A 22,279-nucleotide genomic window follows, 5' to 3' on the forward strand; every position below is an offset into this window, starting at 1 on the left:
TATCATCTCTCCTGAGCTCTTCAGATACTATGTGATCATCACGGTGTAACAAACATCCGGTGTACGTATACACCCGACTTTCACCATTAATTAAATCCTTAATCAATTTAGAAAGTACACTTGCATGCTTCATCATTTTGTTTAGCCCAATTACATATGGGCTCATCATAGCACTTTTGTATCTAATTCTTTGGATTCAGTAAAAGTACACCTTTATTATGGGCTTCATTAAACATATAACAAGTCCATTAAATATGCACCATAATCTGATCACAAAGCCATCGATGGTAGATGGATGTAATGGTTTCTGCAATCAAAGGCAACTACTATAATGAATATTGATGTAATCCAACACGCGATGTTAGTTAGAAAAGAAAAACACGTGATGATTGAACACTGCACAAAAAGTATATTCAAAACGAAATAAATCAATCAACCATGATTCATCCACCAAAATAGAATCTGGACGGACTATCCTACCCAGGCCCGGCCTTGAGCACATACATAAGAAACATTTGTATGGGGCCTATAATTTTTACAGATTTTGTAGGCTCACTTTTTTATCACTGTAAACTTTCTAAAACTCATACAAAACTTAACGCTGATTGTGGAGCTTATCTCAAACGCAACAAAATTAAATCATAACAACTTTTTGCCTCAACGTTATATAAAAAAAAGAATGAAACGATAATTATATCTAACTAAACAATACTCAACTCTTACGGCAAGTCTACGTTTTAGAAACACAACCACCATCACAATAAATAATCAAACGAAGTGACCGAAGAAAACTGAAGCTACACAACTTGGATATTTTTCTTATTTACAGTTAACAAAGATTACATGATTTGGTCATGTTATTGATTAGAAAAACTGTCAAATTTTTAATCAATGCTCGATTTTGTAAAAAAAGTACAAGAAAATCATTTTTTAGAATTGATAGACTATCATTAGCTTTAACAATATAGTGAAAATCTAATTACAAACTTAAGTTACAGTAATCTAAATTTATATATGTTAATTAGCGCCTTGATTTTTTTGTCTCGTATTGGACCCTAAATATTTCAGGACCGGCACTGATCCTACCATCTGTAATCTTTATGTATCTTTTAGAAACACATGCATTTTCAGTCTCATCTAAAAAATGCATTCTAACTCGTAATTTCTTTTGTTTTTTACCAATTTTTTAAAAAGAATTTTTTATAAATCAGCCGGAGAATCGAGGATAAGGTTTCGATTAACTTGAACAGAATATACATATTTGTTTTTAAAATAATGAGTTTGTAATTTTTAATTAAAAAATATACAATTTAATTTGTTTTCTAACTCGTAATTTAGAACCCTTAATATTTGTTTAAGGTTTTTACATTTTTTCTTTCAAAAGAATGACTTTGTAAGTTTTTTTTAATTAAACAAATTATAATCTATTTTAGTCCCTTTTCAATTTTTGTATTAGCTTTTCTATATATGTTCTATTTTTCTTTTCTTTTTAATAATTAGGAGGGTGGTCCACATTTTTTAACGCAGTTAATTCTCTGGAGAATACTCTCTGCATTTTATTATATTTACTTTGGAGAACTACGGAACCATAACTACTAGTTTAAATTCTTTTTGCATTTTCTCATTTAGCTAGCATACGGATGACATCCTAATCTAGTAGTTTAAGAGTCATAATAAAACATAGGTAGGAAAGATTATGCTTACTCTAAATTCAAAAGGAGAGTGGTGCACCTAAAGCACTCTACTATCTATAAAAATAACTATATACCACATTTTTTTTTTGTTTCTTTGTAATGGCGAAAGAAAAGACTGACTTCTCCACCCAACAAGGCGAAGATAATTGATATGTTAATGATACATGAAAATAATTGAAAGGAGATTATAGAAACGGACAAAAGTAATTTTCTTTTTCCCAAAACAATGTTAGAAGATTTTGGAATGTTTTAGTTGAGGCAAAATTATGAACACTACTCTAATCGGGGAAACTGGCCTAACCATTCTGACTATTTTACTCGCCTTTTTTTCCTTTTTTCCTACCCAAAAAATCCTTAAAAGTCAATCTGTACAAGTAGTTATGTGGAAGTACTGTTAAGTGATTAGCTAAAAAGTTGGAAGTTTTTTACATTATGTCTGATGTTCAAATTCATGAATATATAATTTACAGATCGTTGAAATTGATGCACATAGATTCCATTCCATGTTGAATTGATGATGTAGTTTGAATAATTTAGAAATCATTATGCAATATGTTAGGATGTTCCGATAAATATGATTGCATGCAATAGATAAGTAATCATTTCGCCTTCGCGTCTAGTGGACTACCCACAACCTTTTACTTTTTGAAGTTTTTGCTACTAAAGGCAAAATCGGTTTTAGGTTTTTCTTCAGATTTCTCTTTTGAAAACCACGTAAATTTTGGAGAATTTTACGATCGTGATTACTTAGGGTAGGCGGTAGATGACATCCAACCATTTCAGAGTATTTATATCCTTATATTATCCAAAATAATATCATATTTTATAGCATAATTTAGTTACATATTTAAATTTTAATATTAAAATAAAAATATATACTAATTAGACAACTGCGGATGTTTTAGTAATGTTTCATGGTAAATAATTTATTTTTATATCAAATGATAATATTTTTCATTTTGTACAGAAATACTTTATGATAACCTTCCATTGAAGGTGGCGCGGTCCATAATGTTCACATTTCTCAAAATGTGATTTAGGACTAACTAACGAAAACCAAAATTGTGTGGTCTACTGATTTCTTTTATGTGATAAATGATTCATCGTGTGTATAAAATGTAATTCCTGACGTCCATCATCTGCAAAAATTATTGTGGTTCCTTTTTACTTACATAACAGCTTTTATACATGTACACACGACAGCAAACATTTTAACTGACAAAATATTTGTGTTTTTTTGGGCTTCAAAATATTTGTGTTTTTAACATGAACTGGAGATTAATCTGATTTTTGGACCTTTCAGTCTATCTATGAACTACTCTTTTATAAAACAAAATGAAAGTTCTGTTGACACAGGAGCAAACAAGTTCTACATGATCTCAAATTGCAAAATAAAACGATATATATACACTAGCACAAATATGAAACCTACCACAATATATATATAGGAAAATAAAGAGAAGGAATTATTTTTATCCAATTGATGACGATTGGTTTCCCGTTCTGCTCCATAACACAGGAAGCTCCCGTCCACCATCTCCGGCGAAACTCACCTGCTTCTGCACATGTTTAATTATTACAATTTGTTATGTCACTTAACTAGTATATAGTTTACAAGAAAGAAAATAATGTACAATTAGCCAAACAAACCGACAAAATATTAGTTGATGATCGAGAGGATCTCCATCATTGATATAAGTATGATTAATGTTTGACTATGTATATAAAACTAATTTTCGTTAACATGCATCTATGTACGTATCCACATGTGATACATTTTGTGTATATTACATACGTCATACTCACGTTTTATAGATAAGTTACATATACCCAAGTGGCCTAGTGGTTACAATAATTATCATCAAATTCTAAAGCAACACAGGAAATTTAAATTCTGTTTCTTGTCTTGTTCATTAATATAGAAATTCTACTCTATTAAACTAATAGTTAAACTATATATATGCTTAATTCCCTGATGTAATCCATTATTGCCAAAACAAAACCCTATTAAGTGATACTTGACATGATTTACAATTTTAAATTTCATCTCTTTTCTAGATATATTTTTATTAAGTTTCATATCTCATCTGCTTATATCATCAATATTATAGATTCATTCTATTAAATTAAATTGTCAGTTAAATGATTTTTTAGTTATTTTGTTGAATAGGAAACAGTTGAACTTTAAGCCTTTGACGCTGTAAAATTATTTTGACCAAAACTCAAAGTAAGACCAAGAAATCTTTTGAAAGAAAAACCAAATACCTCACGTGCCTTAATCTTCCCGGTTCCAAGATTCCGGTGGCTGTCACCGCCGCCAATCTCGCCGGAGCTCTCCCTATAGAAACTTAAAATCTTATCCGCGATCTCAGAATCATCATTGCTCTCCTCCATAAACTTTGTAATCTGAGAACGAGGCAGCCTAAACCTCACGCTCGTTTGACCAGGCCCAAGCCCAAGCCCATCGCCGCCGTCAGATCTACCGACCGCCACGTCGGAGACCGTTCTCCGAGAAAGCATGAGCATCTCCAACCGCTCCTTCGCGCCGACGTGAATTCCGGACATCACTCGCCGTAACGGAAGCTTATTATCAGTTCCCGACGTCGTCTCCGGCGGAAGCTTCGGAAGCTCGACGAGAAAATACGTCTTCTTGGGTTTCAAGAGCTGGCTCGGCTCGAGCGGTTTCGAACGTACTCCAAAGTGTTTAACAGCTTCCGAGTCTAACAGCACGTAGCCGGGATAATCCGCCGTGACTTCTCTCGCCGTCGCCGGAGTTTTGATGCGGAAAACCTCACCGTCTATTTTCATCACTTTGGCTCTCTTTCTCTTAATCGTGATGCTGTTTCCCATTTTCTCTTGCTTTTTGTTACGCGTGGATGATGTGAAATGTCATAAAGCGGCAACATGGTGTATTTATATATGATAAGAGGTTTGGGTCTATAAATATATATTTTTAATTATAATATGTGTGAAGCTGCGAAATTTAACAGAGATTCGTTCTGATCCCTCTTTTTGTAAAGTCTTTAACGTTGAAATATTTTTCATAACGGTTTGAAAAGAATATTAATCTTGAATATGTCGGTCCATGCTAAATTCGTAAAACATTTAATAATATGATTTATTACAACTTTTTTTCGTTTGTTTATTAGAGACTTTTAACAGGCAATCTAGAATTAGCTTGGATATTTAAATGTTAATGACTGTAACTACCGTTCGTGCTTTTCGTGCTACGTATTTTTCAAGTTGTATGTTGTAATTCGTATGTAAGACTCATGGCTCATGTATCCATATTATAATGTAAGGAATATAATGAAGACAAAAAACTTATATGAAAATGGTATAATTTTATTTTGTGCTCATTCTTACTCACTTACAGTTTAAAGCTTACCTACGAAAATGATACTTAAGAATATAATAACCATGTTCGGTACACGGATGCTGCGTCAGCGGTGAGCTACCAAAATTATAACTGACTTCTTGTCCAAATTTGCGGAGAACACCGCTGGTAGCCGTACTTTTCACCATTAAAATTAGATGCAGCACTCGTTTAATTGCCGCTATTTTACACAACGTCACGGAAAACACCGTGCAACCTTTGTAAAATGTAATCGCAGCGGCAGCGGCAGGTCAATTTTTCTCCACTATTTATTTTTCCTATTTTGATGTGTAAATTTTGATCGCTGGAAGTGGTTGCAGCCCGAGTACGGAGTACCGAACATGGCAACTATGTCATTTCTAGATTATTTCTAGATCCATCCATTTGTATTAAGATTTTAGATATTAACATATATTATGATATTTTGGTCATAGCAGTAAAAAGTACAAATAAAAGTACTTAATTTATACGAAAGAGTATGCTTATATTAACTAAAATCAATGTATACTATTCATAATCATTAAGATTATTCAACCAAAAAGATTATTATCTATACTACTCTTGAATAAGTAAAAAAAAAAGGCAACATGATAATACCGGGACGTGTGTTGAGATGGTCAAACAAAGCATCCTTCATTTACTATTCTTTAGCATTCCACATAATCTAATGACAAACTTAGCCATCATTTCTAATGAAAAGTACAATAAAAACTCTATAATTAGCAATATCAAAATATCATATTTTATTAATTTAAAAATAATAATATTTTAAAAAACTTTATCTTATATATCAGCTAAAATATATTTTATTTTATTATACCAATTGGTATTTTGTGTATCAAAAATACAAATCTTAAATTATATATGAATTTTATATGTAATTAAAAAAATAACGCGAAAATATTTTATTCATGTTTATAAGAATCTTACACAAATTATATATAGTAGTTATTAATTTATAAGGTTAATATACTACATGTTTATTTCATTTTTAAAATATTATTATATTATTAGTGTATGTTAGATTTTAAAATGGTCCAACCTATTATTATTTTATTATATTTATTAATTTACAGAGTTTATTCTGTATTTAAGTGCAAATGAAGACGAACTAGTTATGCTAGTTAAAATAACTGACTGTTAAATTTAGTTTATTAGGGTGATTACCTTTACTGTGTTAATTAGTAAGCTTCGGGGAATATGTTGCATCGGTTGTTACGCATTGGTTGTTAGGCATCTCTGCAAACGAGAAAAGACGGTTGAGAACTTGAGATAGTTAACCAGTTATTATAAGACTCGCATATAATTTTTGACTTTAATGTGAATCAAAAATACACAAGGCCACATTACATTTGATGTAGATCAGTACACATCTAATCAAATCAGTAAGATATAAATTGCAAATTCTTGGAAAATAAAACATTTTTTGTTAACATGTATACACTATTAAATTGTAATTCTAGAATTAGCTCCCATAATTACTTGAATTGAGCATTACGTTTATCTATCAAGTGCACATTATATATTTTTATTTTTTTTGTAAAAGGTGTGCACATTTTATTGCGTCAATTCTCTTATGAAGATTGAAGAGTTGCACTGGTGTACAACAAACCTCTTTTTTTGTTTTCTCTTAAGTCATTTCTATGATACACTAACTATGTGCTAGATGCAGCGTCTGCCGCTGTGGCATACTTCTACACACCTAAGAACGGAGTAATATTCTCCCCTACAATTTAAAAGATTCGACCAGTGGGTTGTCAAAAATCAAACCAGAACGCTCTGTTTTGAAAAACTCACAACACCTGGCAGTTTTAGAAGCTTCCTCCAAATCCATGAACTCCCACATCCATCCCGCAATTTTGGATACTTGCAGCAAATATATAATATTGAAGAACTAAAAAAAAGTATTATTGAACAATCTTATGAGTTTGTAGTATGCTTCAGTGGGATAGTTTGGTAAAAGCCTTGTTATCTGTAAATTCGGCTAGCTATCTCAGTTACTAGGCTTATCTGGTTTCCTCCATAAACGTAAAAAGAAGGTTGAGATAGCTAACCAGTTATTGCGGCATGTAATTTTGACTTTAGTGTGATTCCAAATACACAAAGCCACATTACGTATGATGTTGGACTATGATGCTGATCTATTTAAACCAGTAAGCTATAAATTGCCTGTTACTGAATCAAACAATTTGTCAACATCTATTGTAACTTAGGCCTGTACTGATAATCAACTACATTTATCTGTTGCCTTATTGATATGTTTGCTGTAGAAAAATAATGATAGAAAGAGATTCGATTGCAACATATTCAACACAACCCAATTGTTTTAACTTAAATTTGAAAAAGTGTTGAACAATGTCCTTTGGCTTCTGCCAGTCGAAAGTAGGGAAGAAAATATGTTGCATATTGAACAATACTGGCCAGAGAAGATACAGAAAAGTAAAAAGAGATTATAGCAATTGAAGATGAAAATTTTATTGAAATTCAAAGTGTTTTACAACTCTTAATTGTGCATGTTCATTAGTTACAAAGAAAGGAACAAGAATCAAATCTCTAGGAGTCTAAGACTACGTAAATCTATCAGCAGGCCACTGCACTCGCAACAGGCTTTGTCAATCCCTTTGCAGGCCCTTTTCGTGGTTCCGGCATACAGTTAACATGCACTATAGGACCAGACCCGTTCATGTTCAAGTAGGCAGCATCTCTGTACATCCAATCATCCTCTTCATGGCTGAAAAACTCTTCCAACGACTCCAAACATAACGCACACATCTTCTGGTTCTCATCAGCAGGGACATAGCGTTGCTGTTGTTTCTCCTCTTCTTTCGTCTTCTGTGTTTCTCCAAAAAGAGGTTTAGCCCCTTCAATGGCAGCTCCTGTTGCCGCACTGAGCCATAGAGACAAGCTAGCAAACCAATCACGCGACTTCTTCGGTTTCTGGCTTGCCCTCGTGGTTGTGGCGGCTTTGGTCGCGTCTTTAGCCATTCTATTCTTCCTCACATGCCAGTCCATGTGCTTGCTATGCTCTTCTTGACCCTTGAATCTAACACCACACGAGGAACATTGCCTCGGCATGTCGGAATAAAGAGACTTAACAACAGATTCATGTCGCACGTTAAGATTACTTTTATCAAAATCAAGCCCGAGATCACATTCTTTCTCATTGTTGTTAAGAACGCTAAGTAAATCAGCCAATTCTTTGCTCACGACAGGTTGTTGGGGTAATGATTGCGACACAACTGAAACCATGTTTGAATGATTCAAAGGCATTGAATTAGGCAAATTCGTAAACACAGGCGGTGCTTGAGAAAGTTGGTTACCGTTAAACCGGACTCCGGTTATCTCACGGTTTGTGTTAGGTACGAAATTAGGAACCCATTCCGGTAACGAATCGAAACCATCTAGTTTACGATACGGTAAAGGAAGCGGAACCGATTGGGGATTAGGGTTCCCATAACCATACGGTTTGTTAGATTGCGAATGACGATTGTTACGAAGAGCAAAAGGAAAGACATTACTTGAATTAGAATTGATCACATCACCGTAATTAGAAACCCTAGACAAGTTACTATCATGATGATGGCGATACATAGGAGGAGTCCCGCCGCCGTTAGGTTTAGCCGATTGGAATTGCGGTTGCGCCTGCTGATATCTGGGGCGTTTCTGAAGCGGGGCGTAACGGCTTCGCTCCTCCTCCTCCTGAAAACCTCCGATTCTGCATCCGCGATTGTCGATTGGTCTCTTCAGCATGGTTCTTCCACCGTTACGATGCGCGTTTCTCTGATGAGCGAAGACTCCGTTGGATGAAGACATCTTTATCAATTCTACAGACGGATTAATTTCTCTGAACGATCAACAATGAATTGTTTCGTGTTTATGCGAGAGAAAAAGAGGAATATTAGAAAATTATGAAAGAAGCAAAGGAAACGTGTGAGAAGACGCAAGTCGTGGGTATATATATAAAAGGTTTAAGTCGGTTGGAAGTAAAGCGCGTGAAAATCGCGTCTCCGTCCACAAATCTACGCGGGGTTTATTTTAATTGGGCTGAACTGAAAAGCCCAACCTGTTAGTGGGCCGTTCTGGAATCTACTAGCCCTCTATCCAACTCGATGTTTGTTTGTTTCTTCTTTTCGTATTGATCGGAAAGTTAAACCCCAGAGGAGGAGGAGGAAGTGATGGATTCGGAAAAGGCACTAGAACTAGTGAAGCATGGAGCGACGCTTCTATTTCTCGACGTTCCTCAGCATACTCTCATCGGAATCGATACTCAGGTCAGTGACTTGCCTCTTTCAACCTATTGAGGTATCGAATCGTGAGTTCGAGCTTTCTTGAGCGTTAGTATGGTGAACTTGAGCACTATTGTTACTTTACATGAACATTTTGAAGTGATATTTCAATGGAGACTTAACAGATTCATTGTTGGTGAATTTGTATATCTTAACAATGTGGTGAGTTATTGTTGCAGATGTTCACAGTGGGGCCAGCTTTCAAAGGGATAAAGATGATCCCTCCTGGAATTCACTTTGTATTCTACAGTTCGTCCACCAGGTTCATCTCTTTATATGCTTTTGTATTCACTCATAAAAGTCTGTGATTAACTGTATACTTTAATTATTTTCCAGGGATGGTAAAGAGTTTTCACCTACTATCGGCTTCTTTATTGATGTTGCTCCTTCTCAGGTTTGTGAATTAGTCTTCCCTTTACATATTTCAATACTTTTATTTTCTGTGAGAACTGTATTATAAACCAATCATGGGTATATTTGTTCTTGGCGACACAAGGTTCTTGTACGCAAATGGAATCAGCAAGACGAGTGGCTGGTCAAAGTATCTGAAGAAGAGGTTTGTGCCTTTTAATAATCCAATCCATCAAATTTTCTCCATGCTGCTTGAAGTTTAATCTGTGGTTTGCATCTTTGTTTCGATTAGATTGATATTAGTTCAATGCCTGTTGAACAGAAGAGAGTGCTGTTTCATTTTGTTTTTCATAATTTTCACTTTGATTCCAGGAGGAGAGATATTCTCAAGCAGTGAAGAGTCTGGAGTTTGACAAACATCTTGGTCCATTCAACTTAAGCCAGTATGGAGCATGGAAGCACTTGTCTAACTATATTACCAAGGATGTTATCGAGAAGTTTGGTATGTGAGACCTTATATCTAGTTGATTCTTTAGCCACATTCTTAAGGTTTCCTCTGTGTCTGAGTGGTGAACACTGTAAGAAAGCTTGACTTCTTCCGTTTTGCAGAGCCAGTTGGAGGAGAGATAACAGTCATCTACGAATCTGCTATTCTAAAAGGCGGACCTAAGACGGAAATGGAAAGAGCACTTGACGAGCAGATGAAGAAAACCAAGTCTGGGGCGGCATCATCAACCACTGAGCAACCCAAAGGGAATAGGTTTTATTATACTTCTATTCCTCGGATTATAAAGCACAAGGGCATTTCTGGTCAGGAGCTAACCTCTTTGAATCTTGACAAGGTAACACCACCTCTTAATCTTTTTCTTCTTTAATTTTAACCTTAAAATCCTGTGAAAGCTTAGTTGATGTTATTTCCTCTTTTTGTTTGTAAAGACTCAACTTCTAGAAAGTGTATTGTCAAAGGAGTACAAAGACTCGGAAGACTTGCTTCTTGGGGAGCTACAATTTTCATTTGTAGCATTTTTGGTATGTACTCTTAACATATACTTATTATTATACATTCATGCACACTGCATATTTATGTATGGTCACACACATGAGTCCTTCAGATTTGTATTCCATTCTCAGATCATGGTGTCAAATTATTGTGCAGATGGGGCAGTCTCTTGAATCCTTCATGCAATGGAAGTCCTTAGTTAGTCTTTTACTAGGCTGCACTGAAGCGGTATGTGATTCTAAAGGACCCAAGCTTTGATGTGATGGTGTATCTTTTTCTTTCTGTTCTATGCAGTTTTCTATGCTTCTCTGTTTTTGGTCATGATATAGATACCTGCTTCTATATGTTATTGTAATTCGTTAAACTAATGCAACTTCATGCTCTTTGTGACCTTTTGCAGCCATTTCAGACTAGGAGTGAACTTTTCACAAAGGTGAGTTTCGTCAATTTTCATTTTAAAAACTGTCTGATGATGCATATAAATATGCTATTTAAACTCTTTGAACTTCATTCTACGAACCCAATAAGTTCCTAACTTAGTCTTTCATGATGTATTTATTACAGTTCATTAAGGTCATCTACCATCAACTAAAATATGGACTACAGAAAGAGAGCAGTGGTCCAGAGATGGGCGTACTTGCACTTCTTGATGATTCTTGGTTAGCTTCAGATAGCTTTCTGCACTTGCTTTGCAAGGTAAAATCTCTGTCTAGCTTTACATGTTTCCTTTGACCGAGCATAAAAAGATTTTGAGTTAGATCTTCCCCTTCTTTTTGATAACAGGACTTTTTTGCGTTAGTGGAAGAGGCATCTGTAGTTGATGGAGATTTATTGTCGTGGGTATGTACAAAACTCTACATGAACAGATCACACAATGTCAACATCTAATTTCATTTTCAAATAATGTGTTTATGCAGACAAGGAAGTTCAAAGAGTTGCTTGAGAGCAGATTAGGATGGGAGTTTCAGAAGAAGAGTGATGTTGATGGGATCTACTTTGACGAAGATGATGAGGTAAATGTTGAAATCTTAAAAACTTCTTTTGCTTTCTCCTTTTTTTTTTTTTTGGTTGCTCATGGACTTTCATTAACTTGACATGGTACAGTATGCTCCTGTGGTTGAGACGTTGAACGAAAGTCATGGAGACTATATGGCCACATAGAGGACGTAGATGCAAGCTTTCATCGATTTTACCTTTGCTTGCACAGATGTTGGTATGATGCTAGTGTGTTGAGTGTTATTCTAACACGAGTTAATACAATTCTTACATTAGTGCAAAAGTATGTAGAATTTGTTTATTTCAGATCTTAAAAGTCTTCTTCCTCGAGAAGAGAATATATAGAATTACACCAAAGAATGTGGGGATATTAGTCATTTAAAATTAGAATGTGACAAAAGAAATGAACTAATTTGACATTTAGAAGCAAACTTCAGTCTCTGTCTTCATAGCTTCTTCAGCTTTTGACCTCTCAAGCCATTCCAAAAAGCAGTTGCATTGATCGCTTTTTTCCCAGGAAGTTGGACTTCAACTACCTGAGTTAGCAAAACACCAAATGCTAAGCATGTCAACATTTTCCCTTTGGATCAACACTCAGCGGAAAATTAAGCAAGTCTTATAGCTTTTTACCTCCAAAGCTGTGCCTCCTCCACAAGGAAACACCAACGAACATTTCTTGAAAGTTACATAATCTTGCTCACCGTTCAGGACTTCTGTACTTTGACATATTCGAGTGGTGATGATCTTAAGCTCTAGCTCGTTTTGCTGACCGCTTTTGTCATCGAGAACCAAGACTTTAGCTCGTGTTCCCGGCCATCCTGCGAATGCACGAACCTAGAAAGCAGTTTTTTACTTTTCATGTTTACGATTACAGCCTAACCGGAACAAATTAAAAGGTTTCTACCTTGTTATGTAGAACAAAAGCTTCCTGGTCAAAAGAAAGCCAAGCCTCATCAGGAGCTATCTGAGCATCAATGAAATTGATTCAAGTCCAATAATAAACACGGTATTTGTTGATATGATTCTAATGCATAATCATACGGGAGACATGCAAAAAATACCTTTGGAGCTAAGGTAGCTTTAGAATCATCCTGAAGAACTGCTTTTGATTTTGCTGACCCATCAAATATCGATGGAAGTTCACGGATAAGAAGCTTAGACCCTGCAAAGTTTTTTCCACACAGAATCTGTAATGTTCAAAGTGACACTTTTCTTGAAATGTATGAGCATAAGAGCTAATAATTACCTTCAGAAAACAATAACGAGAGTAGTTCTGGTGCCTGCAAATGATTCAAAAGTCATTAATACCCATATAAATATGTTAAGATGATCAGCTACTTTCAGAGAAAAAGTATAACCTTTATTTGATCATCTACTTGGAAACTCTTAGAGGCAATCACTGCCCCTGCATCAAGCTTCCGCACCGTAAATGCTACTGACACTCCTGTTTCTTCAACACCATCCTATTACAGCCACCCAAGTCTTACTGTGAAATCTTTAGTTATGCAATAACAGTAAGAGTTGGAATAAGTCAAGATTAGAAGACCTGCAATGCTCTTTGCACTGGAGCAGCACCACGGTACAGTGGCAGCAAACTAGGATGTATATTCACTGTCCCTAAAAATAGTAAAACATTGACTTCAAACACACAAGCCTCTTCAATGTTCCATTAATTAGCAACTTTCTACTAACCATGTAGTGGGATATTAAGGAACTTGGTAGGCAAAATATTCCCATAAGCAGCTGTAACACAAAGCTCAGGTTGCAAATCTCTTAAACTGGATAAGAACGCTTCCTTCATCCACACAACAAAACACACAAAGAAAGATCACACCTTTCTCCTAAAAGCAAAGAAGCTTGATTAATGAGACCCAAAAGAAAAAACCTTACATCTCCCGCCTTCTCAGGGGAGAAGATGAGATCAGAAGGTAAACCCTTTTCTAAAGCGTATTGCGCTACTGGAGAAGGCAACACTTTTCTCCCCCTGTCTCTTCTCGCCGGAGGCTGTGTGACAATTCCTGCAACCTAGACAACAAGATCTCATCTCACCACATTTGTCTTAAAATCTTGTTTCATTGTAAGGAAGAGACCAGACCCTTCAATGGTGTTATTACCTCGAAGGAAGAGTTTGGTGCGGAAGATGCGTCGAGAAGAGCTTCGAGTACTGTCACGGAAACCTCATTTTCAAAGAGATATGATTGAATTTGTCAGGCTTAAACCCTAAACCCGTAAGTTATGTATATAGACGAAGCATTGTGAAGTCTCTCTTACTTGAGGAGAGCCTAAGAAGATGAGAGGCTTCTTCCTAGGAGATGGAGCTACGGAAGAAAGAGTTGCGGAAGCGTTGACGCAGATGAAACGACGTAGCATTAGCGCTGAATTCATTGTTTTCTCTCTGCTTCAAATGGTTTCGGAGATTTCCTTTGGGTTTTGGAAACAGAGACGAGACGAGACGAGACGGAGAAGAAGATAAAATGGTTAGTGATTACATTTTTGGATTTAAACCGTTCCTGTCCGAGTTGAACCGAAAATTAATGTGCCAAACCGAATTTAAATCTTCTCTGGGGATGTTCAATTCTAATTTTGGTCTAATTTTGATTTTAGTTTCTATTTTCCGGTTTTCAGTAATTTGTTATATAAAAATTAACTATTATAATTATTTTTCAGTTATAAAAACATTTAATTTAATTTAATTTAGTTTGATTTCTAATTCATTCGATTTTTTTTTAAACACAACAACGAAATATTGTAGAAGCACTGTAGCCTATTAGTTAAGCTTAAAAAACTTCTATACCCAAAGTCTAGGATTCGAATCTTATACTATGCAATTTCTTCCGGATTACGTGAAATCCAAGTTTTAACTTCCGAAGAAAGCGATTTACTTTTTAAAAATAACAACGAAACATTGGGCTTGACCTTCCAAAGTTTTGAAGGTTTTTTACATAAACATGGACCACCAAATTATTAAAAAAAAAATTTACTAAAATTATTAAAAAATATTTCAAACGTCCAAAATCTTCTTGATCATGTCCTAACCAAACCACATACTCTGTTTCGCTTTAGATCAGTATGCCTTTATCCAATTAAATACTTTACTATTAAGTACAGAGACCGTTTACGTTATTTAAATTTAATCACAATAAACACATTTTAGTGACAATTATCATGGGGATTTATCTTATAAATTATTTTCAATGTCTTTCCCTTTATCTCTGTGTTTCCGAGAGAGCGTTCTTTTTGCCAATTGAAGCAACTGTCTAAAAGCAATTGTGCATGCTTAATTTCTTTTAGAGATTTCTTTATATGGTTTTTGTTGGTTCATGTTGAAGGGTAAGTATGTTAGGTCATTGATGATAGTAACAATGATAGTATGGTAGAATGAGAAAGAAGGGGCACGTATATTTTTCGTTGTATTGAGACGTAAGTACAATGGCAACCAAATTTCGTTTTTTTAGTACTATAAGATTATTTTCATTCGTGGAGCACTCAAGTGATGAAGGCCTAACACATGAACGTCCTCCTCAACCTCGTTAAGACACTTGAGAAAATTCAAAAGAGCTTTCCAAATACTAAAATATACTAAGGCTTGCAATGAGCTGATGCACGCAAGTTTCAAGCAGGACTGGTTAAGGTTGATGAGGTTTCTTTAGATAAGAATAGAGCTGATGGGTCACTGACAAGGAGAACCAAATCTTGTTTGTGCCCATGGATTTTTGTTGGTACTTGGTAGACAAGGTCGCTTGGTGTAGAGATCAAAGTTATCATTTCTTTTGTTGTGTGTTTTTCTTGCTTTGTGATTCTAATAGTCTAGAGATCCGGCTTATTATCAGAAGACCTGGTTATGTTGATGGGTCTCAGGATTGTAGCAAATGTTCTTGCAATATCAACAATTCAACATCACCGGTTTTGCTATTTCTTTCCATTAGTAACAACAACCTCACATAATATGAATTTCACTAGAAACAAGTTAGAATAATCAAACCAAGTCCTTTAGAATCACTAAAAACCTTAATTGTACATAGATATCTGAACATAGAACATTATTAAGGCAATAAACTAATTTCCTTTTTTACTTTAAACAGAAATGTGGAACATGAGTTGTTAGTTCTTACAAACTTTGAAACACTAAACAACAAACAAAACAACAAAAAGGAGACATGCAAGAGAACATTGTTACTTGACTTCGTTTTGGTATTTGGAGAAAACCTTTGGTTACTTGACTTTGTTTTGGTATTTGGAGTTACCCTTCTTCTGACGAGTTGACCTGCGAACATTGTTAACAACATCAACCTCAACAGCTTCTTCTTCTTCTTCTTCACCAGCTTCTTCTTCTTCTTCACCAGCTTCTTCTTCTTCTTCTTCTTCTTCTTCTTCTTCTTCTTCACCAGCTTCTTCTTCTTCTTCATCTTCACCAGCTTCTTCTTCTAGCCGGCGGATGCATATACGCAAGTTCTTAACAATAATCGGTGAAACCAAATATGAAGGAATCGACATGAAGTCGCTCTGAGGAGTTTCCAAGCTCACTTTCTGAATCCTGTTCATCTCCGTTGATCCAAACGTCACAGTGTGACGTCCCAACGTGTAGGTTAAATTGAAGGAAAACTTCCCAACTCCTGGAGCAGACGGTGCTATACAGTTCACAGTCACAGACAATCCATGTGCCACCACGAAACCCTGAACCACAACCAATGGACCATCTCTATATTCCTGAAGGACTGAAGTAGTCGAAACTGTGCCAAGATATGTGCGGTGGAGAGTGCCACACACGAAGCGGGTCGATGTATCCTTGTGGTTAGCATCATAGTGAGTGTAGAGATCTTTGTACACACCAGCGTAGTTGCAGTCAGGTGCAGGGCAATAACAAAGAGCAAAACGGCATTCTTTCTCATGAGCTAATTCTTTGCCGTAAGAGAACTTCTCCGTACAACCATGTTTGGCGTTCGGACACGGGACAGTGACTGATTCAACAACTCTCTCCATGATTCTGCATCGGTTATTACCAATGGGTAAAGCGCAGGCAGGGCATTTGTTTCTCAGTTCACGACAGCAGGAAGAACAAGCTATGTGTCCATTGTCACACTGATGAGATGCAAAAAAAATAAACAAACTTGTAACCAATCAATGAAACAAAAACCAAATATAATCATTTTAAATAATAATCAGTTACAAACAAAAAAAAATAAACGGAGACCTGAAAAACATGTTGGGTCAGTGCTTGAAAGCAAACGGGACAATCGAGAAGATCCAAATCGAGTAGCGTCCCCGATCGTGCCTCCGGTATCACTTCATCGCCGTCTACACTCGCCGTTTCTCTGCCATTCTCAACGGAAGGAAGTCGTTGTCTCTTTCGGTGGCGGCGGAGGCTGCTCGACGCTTCTCCTGCGGCGTTCGTCTCTTTCATCATCACTATTCAGAAAAGTTGAGCCAATTTCTTTACGATTCTGCCATTTAAAGATACATAGGTCAACTTAGGCGGGAAAACCCTTTTTCATTTTCCCGCGGTTGTTCTCAAAAGTTGGGTCAGTTATGTTAAAAGATGATTTTTATCATCTTATAAATATTGGGAAATTTTCACATAAGAAAATACAATTAGTATTGTTAAAGAAAAACATATAACTTAAATTAGTAATGGTGTTCCAAAAAAATAATGTAATCAGTATATAAAATATTCATAAGTGGAAACAATGTAACGGACAATGGAGAGTATGCTACAACATTCGCCATGTCAGAACTTTGGGATGAACTGCGAGGATCGGATTGCAATGGTAAAGGAGTCTCATGCTTGGCCAAAATTTACAACAAAATTAAAGGCGATAAAGATGTTGCAGATATGTTTTCCGGACTTCAAGATATTTCATATTCCAAAAGCGCAAAATAAAATTTTTGATTTGCTAGCTAAGAATGCAAGATCTTTTACTCTTTACATTAGTTGTTTTATTCTTATCTGGATTCCCAGACCATCTCAAGTTTGAGTAATAAAATAACCGTTTGTTGTCAAAAAAATTAAATAGAAATGAACCCATATAGAAACGAAGATTTATAGTGATATTTTATATATATTCTATCGAAATAAAGGGTTTTTTAATTGAGTGTATTATAAAAAATACTCATGTATTATTAGGGATAAATGTCTCACATCGGATATTGGAAGGGATCCTAAGCAATATATAAGATGGATGGGCCACTCCACTTAGCACCAATTGGTTTTAGGTTGGAAGCCCATCTAGCTTAACATGGTATCAGAGCCCGATCCACACAGTCCAATCCGATCCATTATCGATCCAGCCCAAAGTCGGCTCATCGATCCTTGCCCGAGCATTCCGAGATTGACGCTCAAAGAGCCATCATCTCGAGGGGGCGTATTAGGGATAAATGTCCCACATCGGATATTGGAAGGGATCCTAAGTAATATATAAGATGGATGGGCCACTCCACTTAGCACCAATTGGTTTTAGGTTGGAAGCCCATCTAGCTTAACATGTATGCAGGTAGACTGAAAACATAAAATAGAATTTTTGGCGGACTTGATACAAATGGTACTAAAAAATGATTTTGAAACATAATAACAATCTTATATATTAAAAGAGAAGTCACAATCTTGACTCATGTGTGATTTTTAAAAAAATAGACCTAATTGACCTATTACTAAAAAATCATGTTACATTTAATTTATAATCTTATCATATTATAGATCTAAATAACTCACTTTCTAGATTATAGGAACTAAATAATATGTCTACTACATTATAGGAACTAAATAATTATCAATCTTTTTCAAGCTAAAAACGTGATCTGAAAACAACCAATTCAATTAAAAAAATATACAATAAAGTTATTATATTTTAAAAAGTGATAGACACATCTCATATATATTATACTGATATATACCAATATAGAATTAAAAATAAAATATTTCTATAAAAATAAATGAAAATAAACACTCGCGCGGTTGCACGGATCAAGATCTAGTAAAAATTAAAACTAGTAAAGTGTAGGGTCTTTCCATTTTGTTTTGTTTGTTGTTGTATCAAAAGAGAAAGCCTATCTCTTATATATTAAAACGTGTAAAACGTATACCGTGTGGACGACATTGACGCTATTTGTTAATGCACAAAGTTACAAAACCTATCTCTTATATATTAATCGAAAATTATTATAATATGTGAGATGTACCATGTGTATGTGTGATCATTAAAATAATTTTTAAAATCTTTGAAACAATAAGTGGTTTCATCTAAACATATACAATAATTTTCATTAAACTAACCATAAGATTAATTAGTAATCTACAAAAATATTCTTCAATTTTATAAATAAAATAAGTGAAATTACTTAGTGTTATTAAAAAATATGTAAAAATTAATAATTTTAAATTATAAAAAATTTATAATAATTTGTTTATCTTCTTTCATTTTTGTTTAATTTAAAATTGTTATAACAAATTGAAAATTGCATTAACTATAAAATAAAAATTAGGTTGAATTGTTTTAAACGACTAAAATATGTTTGTAAAAGTATAAATAGAATAAAAGTTATAAAAAAAACAAACACCAAGGAAAAAAAAAACCCAAGGAATACAATATAAATATGCGTGTAGACGTCCATAGTTCATCACAGTTCTCATAAAATAACATCAAACAAGTAAGAAAAGTGAGAGGAAAAGAGATATCGGCCATGGCAACTACTCCACAATGGATCATGATTGGAGGAGATGGTCCTGAGAGTTACAACCAACATTCCTCGTATCAGGTATATATGTTTTTCAAAAAATTAGGAAGTCAGATATATATATGTATGCATTAACAATCTCTTCGTTAATATGATTTCAATTCACAGAGAGCTTTGTTGGAAACCTCAAAAGAAAAGATGAACGAGGCTATCTCAGCCAAACTCAGCCTCGACTTGATTTCTGATCGCTTCTGCGTTGCGGATTTTGGTTGTGCGAGTGGACCTAACACTTTTGTGGCAGTCCAAAACATAATAGATGCAGTTGAAGACAAGTACCGCAAGGAAACCGGACAAAACCCGGCGGAGAACATAGAGTTCCAAGTCCTCTTCAACGACTCTACCACCAATGATTTCAACACTCTCTTCCAGGCACTTCCACCTGGCAGACGCTACTACAGCGCTGGTGTTCCGGGCTCCTTCTTCGGCCGTGTTCTCCCTAAGAATAGTTTCCACATAGGAGTTATCAATTATGCTTTCCATTTCACCTCAAAAATCCCCAAAGGGATCACCGACCGAGACTCTCATCTTTGGAACAGAGACGTGCATTGCACTGGCTTTAATGAAGCAGTCAAGAAAGCATATCTCGATCAGTACTCGGCCGACACCAAGAATCTATTAGACGCTAGAGCTGAGGAGCTCGTCCCCGGGGGATTAATGTTGCTTTTGGGATCGGGTTTAAGAGATGGGGTTAAGATGTCCGAGACTGCTAAAGGAATTATGATGGATTTAATTGGAGCTTCTCTTAACGATCTTGCTCAACAGGTACGTTTATTGTTTTCATCTTAAACTAATTAAGTATCACTTAATTATCTCCAAGCTATAATTACCATAATCACACGACCTTTATATATGATTAAAAATAGGGTGTCATCGACCAAGACAAGGTTGACTCTTTTAGCACACCACTCTACATTGCAGAAGAAGGCGAGTTAAGGCAAATCATAAAGGAGAATGGGAAGTTCACAATTGAGGCTTTTGAGGATATCATTCATCCAAACGGGGAGTTTCCGTTAGACCCTAAGATCTTGGCGGTCTCCTTTAGAGCTTCCTATGGAGCTTTTCTATCGGCATATTTTGGAGTGGACACAACGAGGAAAGTCTTTGAACTAGTCGAGGTCAAGGCACGGAAGGAGTTTTCTAAAATCCAGAATGCCAAACCCGGAATGCAGTACCTCATCGTGCTTCGCAAGAACTGATGATCCAAAGTATATTATTACTTTGAATAATATTTCAATATTAATTTTTGTTGTCATTATTGCAGTTCTCCTTCTTTCATCTCATGGTGTGTTGTCTCTTGTCCTTTTTTTTTTAATATCCAAAATTGTTTCTTGTTTTTCTCTTTTATCGTTGTCTTGTTGCGTTTGTATTCTCCATATCCTACAACTTAACAAATACATGGTTGATGTTTGAATTATTACATTTATCTGTATCATCTACGCAAAACAAAGGGCTAACACACATTTGTGTCAACAAGCAGGGACGTGCCTCGGTAAGGAAGAAAAGAATTAAGGGCATTTATTAATCTCATATAAATAATACATAAAATATAATTGCACAGTTGACAAAAAAAATTGCACAAACATAAACCTATAGCAGCTAAGTTTTTTAAATGATTAAAGAAAGGAATGTCAAAATGGATAAAAGTAAATGCATTAGTTATATACAATCCATACAATGGATAGAAAAATTGGATACATATGGATTAACAAATAAAATAAATAAATGAATTTCGTAGATTAGGTTAAAATGGTTTGAATTCGAATAAATAATGACATCGAAAGTCAAGAACAAGCTCTTAGTGACGTCACTCTACCTATCCAATCAACACAAATTGGAGCTCAGCAAGCTAGTCGAGCTCCACGAGCTAGACAACCTCAACAAATCAACCGGTACGTAATAGACGCCCTACTTCTAAATGGTGTACATCAGTTGAGGTTCAAGTTGCAGATGCTTGAGGTAGCTTATGATAAGCTGGATCCTTTCACTTTTGAAAAATCTGTAATGTGCACATTGGATCTTTGTTTAATGTTGGAGGACCTCCCTGGTTTCAAGAATATGACGTTACTATGGAATATGTAATCTTTATTGATTATCATATATTTAGTGTGCGATCCTTGCATCTAGTTTCTTTTATCTCAGTTTTTATAAGTTTGGTTATGAATCTGTTATTTCCTTGCAACATATTTTATGTTACGTGTGATTCTGACGTTAACAGATTTTCACTTGCAAGTTATATCATCTAAGCAAATTAAATTCTCAACTTAAACATAAATTTATATAACTTTCTTATTTTAGAAAACATTAACAGAATATCAAAAGAGAACACATTAAAAGTTGGGCTAACCATAGTTTAACCCATTTGTATACAAATTCCAGGTCTTAAAGAGGCTCAAACTCTTGATTTAACATCCCTACTTCTCGGCGCAACAATGTTTGGCGCTTCTGCATGGAACACTGTTTTGCTCTGTTACCCCCAACTCCAACCCACATCTAAACCAACATTACAAATGGTCATCAACATCAAGGCTGATCCAGAGGGCAAGCCACCCAAACCATTGATTAGGCCATTAGGGCATCTAGTTTAACGACACATTTTAGTTTGTTTTTTATTAATGTATAAGATAAATAAAATTGATAGCTTTATAGTTAGAAGAATATTTATTAGGCAATTTTAGTTATAATGCCCTAAGAGAATCATGTTTGAAATTTTATAATTTTTAAAACAAAAGTATACATTTATTAATAATTGGTGATGATTTTTTTTATAGAACTAAGATTTTCTGATACCATAAGAAGTTAAAAATCCTATTGAAATACTTAGTTTTTTTCAAAAAATAATATTATCAAA

At 35.1% G+C, this 22,279-nt stretch overlaps 6 protein-coding genes across 7 annotated transcripts; 2 read left to right on the forward strand and 4 right to left on the reverse strand.

Annotated features, from left to right (window-relative positions):
• Positions 1–2,999: 2,999 nt before the first annotated feature.
• LOC106353884 (uncharacterized protein At1g66480-like) lies at positions 3,000–4,596 on the reverse strand. Its single transcript, XM_013793702.3, has 2 exons — positions 3,960–4,596; positions 3,000–3,253 (listed from the first exon to the last, which is right to left on the reverse strand). Exons 1-2 carry the CDS (start codon positions 4,542–4,544, stop codon positions 3,167–3,169), a joined length of 672 nt encoding a protein of 223 aa, XP_013649156.2. The 5' UTR covers positions 4,545–4,596; the 3' UTR covers positions 3,000–3,166.
• Positions 4,597–7,527: 2,931 nt separating this feature from the next.
• On the reverse strand, positions 7,528–9,010 carry LOC106353885 (polyadenylation and cleavage factor homolog 1-like). Its single transcript, XM_048735965.1, has 2 exons — positions 8,391–9,010; positions 7,528–8,309 (listed from the first exon to the last, which is right to left on the reverse strand). The coding sequence occupies exons 1-2, from the start codon at positions 8,881–8,883 to the stop codon at positions 7,651–7,653; spliced, it is 1,152 nt and encodes a 383-aa protein (XP_048591922.1). The 5' UTR covers positions 8,884–9,010; the 3' UTR covers positions 7,528–7,650.
• Positions 9,011–9,179: 169 nt separating this feature from the next.
• On the forward strand, positions 9,180–12,060 carry LOC106353886 (protein AAR2 homolog). Its single transcript, XM_013793707.3, has 13 exons — positions 9,180–9,341; positions 9,536–9,618; positions 9,693–9,750; positions 9,853–9,912; positions 10,080–10,209; positions 10,317–10,549; positions 10,644–10,736; positions 10,864–10,935; positions 11,108–11,140; positions 11,272–11,403; positions 11,491–11,547; positions 11,625–11,720; positions 11,812–12,060. Exons 1-13 carry the CDS (start codon positions 9,246–9,248, stop codon positions 11,866–11,868), a joined length of 1,200 nt encoding a protein of 399 aa, XP_013649161.2. The 5' UTR covers positions 9,180–9,245; the 3' UTR covers positions 11,869–12,060.
• On the reverse strand, positions 11,976–14,198 carry LOC106353887 (methionyl-tRNA formyltransferase). The gene is made up of 11 exons (XM_013793708.3): positions 13,975–14,198; positions 13,818–13,880; positions 13,594–13,728; positions 13,396–13,498; positions 13,250–13,320; positions 13,062–13,166; positions 12,950–12,983; positions 12,765–12,865; positions 12,608–12,667; positions 12,334–12,537; positions 11,976–12,239 (listed from the first exon to the last, which is right to left on the reverse strand). Exons 1-11 carry the CDS (start codon positions 14,086–14,088, stop codon positions 12,150–12,152), a joined length of 1,080 nt encoding a protein of 359 aa, XP_013649162.2. The 5' UTR covers positions 14,089–14,198; the 3' UTR covers positions 11,976–12,149.
• A 1,501-nt stretch (positions 14,199–15,699) lies between these two features.
• Positions 15,700–17,297, reverse strand: LOC106357118 (E3 ubiquitin-protein ligase SINA-like 2). 2 transcript variants are annotated; one of them, NM_001315979.1, is given in 3 exon segments: positions 15,789–16,059; positions 16,087–16,782; positions 16,895–17,187. In NM_001315979.1, coding segments are annotated over 3 exon segments (1,053 nt in total). In that variant the 5' UTR covers positions 17,108–17,187; the 3' UTR covers positions 15,789–15,915.
• A 1,986-nt stretch (positions 17,298–19,283) lies between these two features.
• LOC106357119 (probable S-adenosylmethionine-dependent methyltransferase At5g38100) lies at positions 19,284–20,698 on the forward strand. Its single transcript, NM_001315983.1, is given in 3 exon segments — positions 19,284–19,452; positions 19,540–20,193; positions 20,295–20,698. Coding segments are annotated over 3 exon segments (1,062 nt in total). The 5' UTR covers positions 19,284–19,377; the 3' UTR covers positions 20,628–20,698.
• Positions 20,699–22,279: the final 1,581 nt, after the last annotated feature.

The sequence above is a fragment of the Brassica napus genome, chromosome A7, assembly GCF_020379485.1.
Source record: "Brassica napus cultivar Da-Ae chromosome A7, Da-Ae, whole genome shotgun sequence".
NCBI classification, from domain to species: Eukaryota; Viridiplantae; Streptophyta; class Magnoliopsida; order Brassicales; family Brassicaceae; genus Brassica; species Brassica napus.